The sequence below is a fragment of the Vanessa cardui genome, chromosome 7, assembly GCF_905220365.1.
Source record: "Vanessa cardui chromosome 7, ilVanCard2.1, whole genome shotgun sequence".
NCBI lineage: Eukaryota > Metazoa > Arthropoda > Insecta > Lepidoptera > Nymphalidae > Vanessa > Vanessa cardui.
Window position 1 is genome coordinate 11,882,147 of NC_061129.1, and position 11,560 is coordinate 11,893,706.

Genomic DNA, 11,560 nt, shown 5'->3' on the forward strand with positions numbered 1-11,560 from the left:
TGGCACTTCAAGGCATACATAATTTTGTTTTAGAAAACCTACTTCCTTATTGATTATTATTGCTGAAACTTAAATTGCATTAAAACCAATTAGCGGCAATGGTAGTACATTAAGAAATGACAGTCCGTAAATGTTATCAGAGCGACGATCTTTCCTCCTAATAAAGAATTAGCAACTCGGCTCTACTTCGCATGGGTGCGATGCTGATACTCAATAAACTACAAAATGAATTTATACACAACATTCACATTTGTCATTAGACAATAAAAGCTGCAACATGCAAATATATCTAATACTTATGAAAATTTTCCTATTAAAATATTAAAAATATATAAAAGAAGGGAGGGAAGACTGCAAAGTTTTTATTTGATATAATTTTGTTTTTATTTTTTAACAATAATTGCGAATTAAAGTAACGTGAACCGGAACGTGTTTTAAAACAATCGTTCAGTAACGTCACTCCTGTTATCACTACTTGTTAAGTTGTTTGAGGTTATAGTTGTAAAAAAAGTGAACATTGCAACGAAAATAAATTGCGTTTATCGAATTAAAATGAGAGTTAGGTTTATCAAAGCAGACTCCAGATTCATCTTTTCACCTTGAGACCACTTTTATCTCAGTTTTGTGTCTGAAGAACCAGTCGAACACCATTTATTTGAAAACTTTATCGAAGCATATGAACACATGGGCACAAAACATACGTCAAAAAAAGGTTATGTTCGGAGTATCGATAGGCCGTTTTAAATTTTTTACAAAAAAAGTGTCTCAATGGTCAAGAAAAAATGCATAAGTATGAAAGCCAATGAGGACAAGTATGATCAATGGGCCAGTGACAGACAGGAGTGGTGACATACGAAATATAGATCCGTTATTCTTGACTTTAAAATTCAATTGAGTTTAGTGTCTCAACCGTACCGATCAATCTCATTCGTGTCTTCTCCATCCTACGTGACATTGGCGAAATAATCTGTGCCCTGCCGGCACAACTAAAAGCCATTAAACTAAGAATTGAATTGAATTGAATAGATCCGTTTTAGCGCGAAAATTTTAATTGACATTTGAATTTTTTAAAATTTTTTAAAAAATTTTTAAAATTTGAAACCACATTTTTTGCAATCAATTAGTGTTTTGGATTTTGAATATACTCGTGGTCTATCCTATTTGGAGTTCTTTAAAATAAACACAAAAATAAAAATATCGCATCTTCCCTATTGGTGACATGGACAAAATGAATAATGCCCAAAATGGTTTCGTAGTGGGTACCTTTGACACTATACCACCTCGAAATGTCGGTATCCAAAGACTCCATTACAATTAAATTATGAATTATTTCTATGTTTGTATCTATTGTTAAATTACATTGTACACACATGTGCTTTTACACCATCTCAAATTAATTAAAGGTCTAGGTCATATGTATATTTCTGTCATTTTGACCCCAATTGCTCCCTTGAAATTAACTAGGAGTGCTCACCCTGGTCAGGCGGCGGCGGCGGCGTCCACTTCGGCTGGCGCAGCTTGACGTGGTAGTAGTAGCGGAATCCAGAGTGGAATATGGTTTCATTAGTCCCTCTAATACATTATGAGACGCACTACGAGGTTCTGTCCTACCTTAGAGGAGCTATTATCTAACATCAAAAGGTTTTCTATGAGGGCCAATTCTGGTGGCAGCTTTTCGTATGATATACGCGTTTATTGTTGCAAATTATTTGTTTCGAATCATGTCATTCTCCTTTATTAACGGTTTTATACCATCGAGATTAAATTAACCGATATTGAGAGGAGGAGATATAGCACTGACAAGATCTTAGTCAGATACTTATACTTTTTTGTTATTTTTAAGTTTACTTTTTACTTTAGACCTTTTACTGCGTTAACCCGTTCAGGAAAAATATGTCATAAAGCTGTATCGACAAGACAGCAAATATAATCCAACCAAGTAGATATCCTAAGCGGAGAATTGATGCGATTGTTATCATAAATATTAAATCTAATGATAAAATAAATATTAGTTAATGCATTCTAGGAGAAATTGTGAAAAAAAATGATGACAAAAATATTTTAATATTTTATTATGAAAATCACATTCTAAAAAGGAGTATTTACAAGCAAATTACTAAATCAGAGACATTAACTTAATTAAATTAAAAATAATAGTCGTTTGCAGGAGATTTCTTTCAACTGGTTTCTCTAGAAATGTAGCCGATGACTTCGCAAGTTTTTTTCTACGTCTACTAGAACTCCAGTGTCTTCATGAAGTGAGATGCCGCGGGCGAAGGCCGAGATGAGACCGAGAGCAGCGGCCGGTTTGTCGGCAGGCACCATATGTCCGGCTCCACGGATCATCACCTCTGTCAGGTTGCCGGCGTTTTTGAAATAACTGACGAAAACAAAAATAATCTTCAATTAAAAGCATATTAACTAACAAATCCAATATTGAACCTGTTATTCGTATTTGTATTTGTATTTAATGACCCAATAACGTAATGTACGTCATCGCAAAGAAGTTAACACATTTCTTACTTACCCAACTAAATTCCCGTCGTGGTACCAAGGTCGACGCTTAGCGGTTCTGAATTCTGTTGTTCCCGAAAATGACAGTGAGTCGTAAGTGTTTACTGATGGATGGTAGGCTACGATGATGTCCAAATGGCCACTATAAAATTACAATAATTATAATATTAAATATTCCAGGAAAAAAATTAGTCCATGTTGACATCAAGGAGGTAATATATTTTGTAAGAAATTATCAATCGATTTCAAAATAAATGAATATATTATTTTTTCAGATATTTTTTAATTTATTTAAGGGATGATGTTAGATGATAAACTTATTTGTTAGATATATATATATATATATATATATATATATATATATATATATATATATATATATATATATACAGATACTCACACGATAACAAGTATGATTAACTGAACTAAAATATTTTCAAGCTATCTGAGATGTAAATTGCCTCGTTCTTGAATTACATGTTTAGAGTTGTGTGGGCATGTGTGTGTGTGTGTGTGTGTGTGTGTGTGTGTCACACTGTGAAAAGGTGATCAGATTCACATTTGCAATCATCGGTATACTCACTTATATAGCATAACTTTGTAATTTTCCAGCAGTTCTTCGACCCAATGCTTGGCACTAGCCATAAAATCAGGAACGAGTTTCCTATACACGACTCCAATAGATGTGAAATTGGTATTTCCCACGTGTAGAGCACGCCTAACTTCATCTTTTTGAATGTAGTCCAAGTACGAACCATCCAAGCTTATATCATCTTGAAGGTAATTATATAAGTTATTCAATTTTGATTCCGAAAGGAATAGCTGTAGTAGATAGTTGTAGTACTGAAAATATAAAAAAGGGTAAAAATAGAAAAACATGGATTATCTTAGAAAATTGTATAGGTATATTATGTTATGTCGATAATATTTATTTATTTAAATAGTTTATTGACAGCCATATAGTAAATGGGGCAACCATAACCATGAAGGCGGTAATTAGTAAATAGTAATTGACTTGAATAGTTGAAGAGCTGCGAACTTATTTTTAGGATAGGAAGAAACTTTCTTAGTCTAATGATCATAATTTTATAAAAATAAAATTGATTGGTACAATACATTATTTTAATGTCTTTGACGATCATTATTTCAATTAGCATATAAATTATATAAATAATTTAAAAAGCAGAAATAGCGACGAGTGCGTTTTTTTGAAATTAGAATACCTGTTATTAATTATTCATTTTTTTATATAAAGTATATGTGTTTCTGAGCAATGTAATATACGTACAGCATATGCTTTTAACATTTCTCCTGCATTTATAAACTGCACCACAGCTGTTTCCAGCTGGTTCATAAAATTGGCAACTTTATCGTCTACTAGACCAGCTTCTCGCACGAAATAGCTGTATCTTTGCAGTGATAACGGATCGATAAATCCGTTTCCTATGGCAAGACCCTGTAATAGAAAAACAAGGATAATGAAAAATCACGGGATGGCAAGATTGTCTTCTATGTGATGTTAAGTGGTCATCACTACCCATAAACATTCAATCAATCAGCCCATTTTCGTCCATTGCTGGACTCCCCAATTGCACGCAACTGTGATCGTTCTTGGGCTACTCGCATTCCCAAAAACATTGGTACTTTAAAATATATTAATTATATATTAAATCACCGATCCCTCGGATTCTAGTAACAAAAGCTCACTCACACTACAAAACCTTACCTACTAGTAAATACTTGACAACCACTAAGTAAAAATATATCTATACTTCGTAAATTTTTTTTGCACAGCTATAATTCAGCATCTTTTGAATGATATCAGTTTAAGTTACCTTATAAAAGGCAACTTTTGATGTTAACATGTATACCTATTAAAATATGTTAAGTTTATCTACATATGTATTTACGGATTATATTATGGAGCTCGATTCATACCTGCAAATTAATGGGTTCATCGTGATCCCTATTCCAGAGTATTTGGACGCCGAGCGATGGTATGTGTTTTCCAGCGTACGACTCTCCCGCAACAGTCAGAGGCGCCTTACGTAGCTCGGGGAACATGGTCAGGAATTGTTGTAAGGCTATGTACAGGTTCTCACCGATCTATAAAACACATACATCAAACAAACATTCAACAGCAACAAACAATATCATTCTGCAAATTTCCCACTCCTGAGTTAAGGCCTTCCTCCCTTTGAGGAAAAGTTTCGGAACATATTCCACCACGCTGTTCCAATGCGGGTTGGTGGAATACACATGTGGCAGAATTTCTAAGAAATTAGACACATGCAGGTTTCCTCACGACGTTTTCCTTCACCGCCGAGCATGAGATGAATAATAAAAATAAACATACATACATGTACCTAGATCATTTTAGTTAAATTTTTCATCATCACCATTATATTTAAATTAGTTGTTAGTCAGTTAAATTTGCTTTGATTATTAATTTTATCTAACGAAATTGATTGATGAATATCGTTCTTACTGTTGTCTGATTTGTTGCGAAACCGCGGTCATCATCAGTGAAACTAAAACCGGTACCAACAGGATTGTCGATGAATAAAAGCGAATGATTCTTGCCCCATGAATATTTTATCTCTGTAAATAAATATGAAATACTGTATTAAGTCGACATTAATTTCATATGGGTATATTAGTAAATACGATCTTCACTGTGTCTGTTAAATCTATACTATTATTATAAATGTGAAAGTAACTCTGTCTGTGTGTCTGTTGCTCTTCCATAACCAAACCAATGAACCGAATTTGATAAAATTTATTTTGCTTGACACATAACAATCAACCCCCTAAAACACGAGCGAAGCCGGTGAAGACTAATAACTAGTTTTTTACATATTGAATTGATACTTTGTTTATTGCCCTGATCAATATTTTATTTTATATCAATTCGCTTGATATTTTTAAGCGTCTTCTCATCTCTGCGTTAATTAACATTTGATATTTGGTGTATTCAGTATTATCTACCTTTTATTTGGTTATCTTCTGTGACAACGAAAGGTCCTATTTCGGTAAAGAGGCCGTATAGGGACGATGCTCCTGGCCCACCCTGTAGCCAAATAATCCATGGAGTTTCCTCAACTGATTTATCTGCTACTGGAAAATACCAGAACCAGAGATTTGCATTGTATTCTTTGTTTACCTGTAATAATAAAAAAAAAAAAAAACATTTAAGCTGGTGATTTCATACACACATTGCATTTCAAAATCTTTAATATTGGAAATTAAAGATTTCTGGTATCCTCCTGACCGATTTCAGCCACGGCAACCGTTCTCAAGGGAGATAGCCATCAAGGCAAGACATATCATATTGCACAAAATGTTAAATTGGATTTAATGGCAAATCCGATACGATCGGAAAGGGTTCTAAACGTATAAATTTAGTGCCAAATTAATTTACAGTAAATGATAAGTAAAAAATACACTCACAGTCAAATAACCTGCGTAGCTGTCCATTCCGGGCAGCAAATATTCTGGGTCCACGTAAGCAGCGCGTCTCGCTTCTTCGATCTTCTTCTCTTCTATCATTGGAGTCAGGAGTACAGGGTCACCAGCGTCGTAAGCTGCTCGTCCTCGACCAGGACGATATGTTCTTTCCATGAACGTCACTATAGGTTCCGGTGCTTCCCCGGGCGGTAATTCTGGCAGGGAATATTGATCCAAGCCCAGACCATAGTGTAGACATCTAAACAAAATTACACTTAGGTACGAGTTAACTGGATACAAAATTAAATCTATTTAAAAATTACCTTAAATGAATTTAATCAATAATACAATTGAGTCTAAATAAATTTGTTTGGAGTTACTTCTTTGTATAAGATAATAGATAATCTTTTAAAATATAATGGAATTACTAAGCTATACATGCATACTTTAGATTATGATTTTTGGAACTTTAAATTCTTAAACGCATCACCCTAATAAATAATTTAAAGTCGGGATCGTTGCGGCGCAGGCGCATATCTTAAACGGATTACAAAGACGCACGGCTCTCACGAATTCCAATTAATTTCTCAATGCAGTTTTTTAATTATAATTTAAAAATATCTTATAAAAAAAATTACATGAGCACTAATTAACCAATTCTGCAAAGGTAACATTTATTAAATCCATTCTATTTCGTTTCGACGATACTGACACTTGACCCTACGAATAAAAACTGTACTTACATTGTAAAGATCAGCCACTTGAGAAGCATGATTGCTTAATCTAGAGATGAGTAACTAGCGTTCCTCCTGGGGGATGGCGTCGGAATGGAACCGTAGTACTCGCGGCAGGAACCTTGTATACCCGGCGTCTTTCGCTCTATACTTGTGCCTTGAACTTGGATTTATCTCGATCTCCTGTACAGCGTGTCCGACGAAACTTGTTTACGCGTTTATTCGCTATTAAATTTATATGTAATCTTCGAAGTAGTCTCTTATATTCTATAGTGTTATTTTATTCCAATATATACGTGTATGTATTGGAATAAAGTTACTGTATGCAAAAAATATATTAATTCCTTGTGTTTTCTTTAGAGTTTGATTTAAGTTATTTTTATGTATAAGTGTTTATATTTGTAATCACTACCAATTTAAGAATCATTAGTAAATTTCAACTTTACCAGAACTACCAATATTTCAACAGAAAATATAACATGACTATCACGTTATAACGTACGCTTTGTAAAAACCAATAGGTAATATATTTATCATTTATAAACAACCAACAAATTTAAAAATAAACTGCAGTTTATTTATATATTTAAAAATCATAAATATATAACGAAATTGGAATAATTTTCGTAACGAAATTATATATAATTATCGAAGATGAATCCCGGCAAATAGGAGCACGCTGTATAAAGCGATCGAACAGGTATGGGGTACCAATGACCTGATTAGCATAAAACGGCTCCCACGCTCCCGACATTTGCGATAGATTCTTGCACGCTCTTAAAATGTGATTTGCTCTATATTTAGGATGTTGATAGTAAAACAAACATCGACGCGTTACACTTGCTACGTGAGTGATTTTATAATTGCCCGTAATCGGCCGCGAGTTAGTGCTCCGACTGCTCGGCCCGTAACGAGATATTCCCACGCTTAGTGTTTTTTTCTGACCATAAATTTACATTCAAATAATGTTTCCGAGATATCAGCGATCATCTCGACGATAGTAGGCTCGTATGACGGTTCTGTACTAATCGACGTACCGAATAAAAAATGTTTTACATTATTCAACAGCATCTTCGTGTAGGTACGTAATTATTTGATAAAATAGAAAAGTATGAGTAAAGCTATCGAGTTCTGGTATAGGTTTATTGATTATTTATTTAATATCTAACAAATTTTTTCTTTTATATTTTTTCATTTATATTCGGGAAAGATAGATATCATACATAATACACAAACATTTGATACCAAAATATGTAAGTCATAATAATTTTGGTGTTTTCTAAATTGCTTCTATCGATATTTTATTTATGAATATTGTTATCAATGTTTAGTATATGCTTTTGAATTATTTACCTATAGTTGTAACTTGCGTGTTATCGGACACTTGCTCGAACAGGAAAAAAATAAAACAGTACATTTTCATACCAAATATAATAATAGGTATAATATTATTCCAATCTTTCAAAAATGTTCGATGGGATAACTTTTTTACCAAGTTTTAGCGTAAAGTTAGGTACCAATAATATTATAAAAAATTTTATAACGACGCCAACAAAAAGGTTTTTTCAAATTGATGTGAAAGTGATACATAAATTAGGGCATTCAAACACGTTTTCTTTTAAATCTTCACCTTATAATATTAAAATACATAGATACGATGAAGGAATTTATCTATTAACGTCAATAAATACATATTTCTGACTAATCAGTCGTTTAGTTACTAGTATTAATTGTTTTATGAGCAGCATTCGTATCTCCTAATATTTCTTATCTCGTACAATCATAAAAGTAACTATCAAATTATTATGTATAAAAAATATTATCTACGATATTTTTTGCCTCAATCGTTCAGATTTCACAAAAAGTTAATACGTACGCTTTCGAAACAAAAAAAAATTAGAAAAAATGTTTAAGTGATTAGTTTGTTGATACGAATCAATAAAAATGTAAATCGGTTTATAGATATCAATAATAGTATTAATATCTTACTTATATGATGGAGATGAGTTTTGTTTATTTTGTCATCTTACAATAGGGAACATGCAAATATAATATTTATGAAAAATTTGCTATTTAAATGTTAAAAAAAATATAAAAGAAGGGCCACTGCAAGGTTAATAATTGATATAATTTTGTTTTTTAACAATAATTACGAATTAAAGTAACGATCAGAGGGGCATTTACAGGCAGCAGTGACGTCATACGACATAAAGTGCCGTTTTCGCGCGAAAATTTAAATTGACATTTTGAAACCTCATTCTTTGCCGTAAATAACAGTGTTTTAGATTTTTAATATAGTTGTGGTCTATGCTATATGGAGTTCTTTAAAATAAACACAAAAATACAAATATTGCATCTTCTCTATTAAATACATAGGTATATCCAAATATGATAATTTATCCTCGATTTCGATCATAGGTATTTATCAAGCAGGTATGAGCCTACATAATAAAGTGTTTGTTTTTTATTAGAAAACCTTATAGTAAATTTAATAAGTAAAGTAAATTTTCTTGTAAGTACAAAATTCATTTAACAGTACAAGAATGAGCTTAATGTGTATGCATCTAAATTAAACCCTGGGTTTAAAAATTAAATACATCAATGAAGTTTCAATACGTCAATGACATTAAATACTTAGATTTTACGCGATTGGTTTAAATCATCATCATCATATTTCAGTGAGTTTTACCATCGACGCTGCAATTATCACGATATTAACGGCAAATATAAGTTGTATAATCAGCTCGCCATTTAACATCTTGAAAATATCTTCGATCGTTTTAATCAACGGTTTCCCGGAGGAGAATGTTATACTTCTGATTCCTGTCCGACTCAAGTGAAATCAACTAGACTAGACATTTGGTCGAAAGACATTTTACTTGGTGGTAGGGCTTTGTGCAAGCCCGTCTGGGTAGGTACCACCCACTCATCAGTTATTATACCGCCAAATAACAGTACTCAGTATTATTGTGTTCCGATTTGAAGGGTGAGTGAGCCAGTGTAACTACAGGCACAAGGGACGTAACATCTTAGTTCCCAAAGTTGGTGGCACATTGACGATGTAAAGAATAGTTAATATTTCTTACAGCCTCATTGTGTATGGGTGATGGTGACCACTTACCATCAGGTGGTCCATATGCTCGTCCGCCAACCTATACCATAAAAAACAAGGACATTGCTACGGAGATGTACTGACATCGCATTATTTTGATATTTCTTCAATCAAAATGACATCAAAACAAACTCTTCTACACATTCTGCTCTAAAGAATGAATGTCTGTACATTGAAATGTTTACACACACACACACACAGAAAGAAGGAAGTGGGTGTCGTTAGGGTACTTAGTATTATTTTTTTTATTTTATTAATATTTAAAATTACGCTAAATGATTACTAGCATGTATGCTTATGAATTATGATTAGCTTAGTGTAAATCCAGCTAAGAGTAAAAACGTTAAAAATAACCAAGAACCGATTGAGATGATGTTATTAGAATATTTATAAAAATAATCATAATTATTGTGTTAAAGTAATTGTAGAAAGATCTATATGATATAAAACATCGTAAATTAAAAATTTTACTATTATCGTATTCGCTTCGCGCATAGATTTTTTTTTGTACTAAAATTTCGCAGATAACTTTTCATTTATCAATAGTAAGCTTATGTAATATAAAATTAATAAACGCCATATTTATTGTAAATACTGCAGTATATTTAATCATATACTATTCGTATATAGCTAATCACGCTCTGATGAATGTATAGTACGACACATCTTAGATGTAGCATCGGCAAATTCGTAAAACCGATCACATCCGAATTAAGTACCCCGCGCCGTCTCATATTATCAATATTTATTTCTTATGTGAATATGATCTTTGCACGAACGAAATAACGTGTACTATCATATGACCTGATATATTCGTCGATTTTTTTTCTCGGGTTGAATTTACGCGAGAATCTATAGCGACGAATAGCGTCGAATGGCGCGATAGGGAGCTATTTATAATGGTTGTGTAAATCGGCAGTAATCGGTTTTACGAATTTTGCCGATGCTACATCTAAGTTGTGTCGTACTATATGTAATTATGGTTTAAAAACATCTTCTGGGTAAATGTCAATTATATCAAGGAATAGGATAATACAATAAATTGGATAAGAAATTAAACATTTAATTTTTATTTCTATTATTTATTTTCTATAAAGCATTGTATAAAAGTATTAAAACATTTTTATTACATTTTTTTAAGTTTAACTTTATTACAAATGATTAATATAAAAATATAAAATTACAAAAGTCTTGAATTTAATTTAAGTTACATTATTAAATGTTACGAAACATGTACTTATGTGTGATGTGTGATTTATGGTAATTAGAAAAATAGAAAAAGATTTTATATAATAAATTATGAATACTAGTATCAGCCCAATTTTTTATTAACGATATTACAACTCGTCACTAATTACTAAAAAAAAAAAAAAATAGGAGCGTGCAATGCACCGTTCGTCTACCACTTGGTATAAGTAAAAATTAATAATAGTTTTTTTTTCGTAACGCTATTCGCATCAACGAGTTTCAAATCACAATTATCCTTAAGAAGTTTCACTTCAAACACCATTGAACAGATTTGTCTATGCCTATTTACACTAAATATTCGTTACACATTCAAAATGTTATAACTAATAAAATACGTTAACAGATAAAAAATAGTTAGGAATTATTAGGGGTTATGGTAAGAATATAATGTACTTATGATAACAATTATAAACAATTCAAATTCAACGGATATTCCTCGTAACCGATTACAACTAAGTCGCCATTTTGTATTCTCGAATTATCCGATGGGAAGGCAATCTAACTT

The 11,560-nt window shown here is 32.2% G+C and overlaps 1 protein-coding gene across 1 annotated transcript; it reads right to left on the reverse strand.

Annotated features, from left to right (window-relative positions):
- Window positions 1–2,054: 2,054 nt before the first annotated feature.
- LOC124531365 (venom serine carboxypeptidase-like) lies at window positions 2,055–6,847 on the reverse strand. The gene is made up of 9 exons (XM_047105915.1): window positions 6,705–6,847; window positions 5,965–6,220; window positions 5,503–5,677; window positions 5,003–5,115; window positions 4,453–4,620; window positions 3,803–3,970; window positions 3,098–3,357; window positions 2,528–2,656; window positions 2,055–2,380 (listed from the first exon to the last, which is right to left on the reverse strand). Exons 1-9 carry the CDS (start codon window positions 6,731–6,733, stop codon window positions 2,191–2,193), a joined length of 1,488 nt encoding a protein of 495 aa, XP_046961871.1. The 5' UTR covers window positions 6,734–6,847; the 3' UTR covers window positions 2,055–2,190.
- Between the last annotated feature and the right edge of the window lie 4,713 nt (window positions 6,848–11,560).

What these genes read in the sequence shown, in the direction of transcription:
- LOC124531365 (XM_047105915.1), bottom strand. Translation starts at nt 6,733, where the DNA reads ATGCTTCTCAAGTGGCTGATCTTTACAAT. An exon ending in AAATGTTAAAAGCATATGCT is followed by an intron (nt 3,358 to 3,802) that starts GTACGTATATTA and finishes TTATATTTTCAG; the next exon opens with TACTACAACTATCTACTACA. An exon ending in TACAAAGTTATGCTATATAA is followed by an intron (nt 2,657 to 3,097) that starts GTGAGTATACCG and finishes GTAATTTTATAG; the next exon opens with TGGCCATTTGGACATCATCG.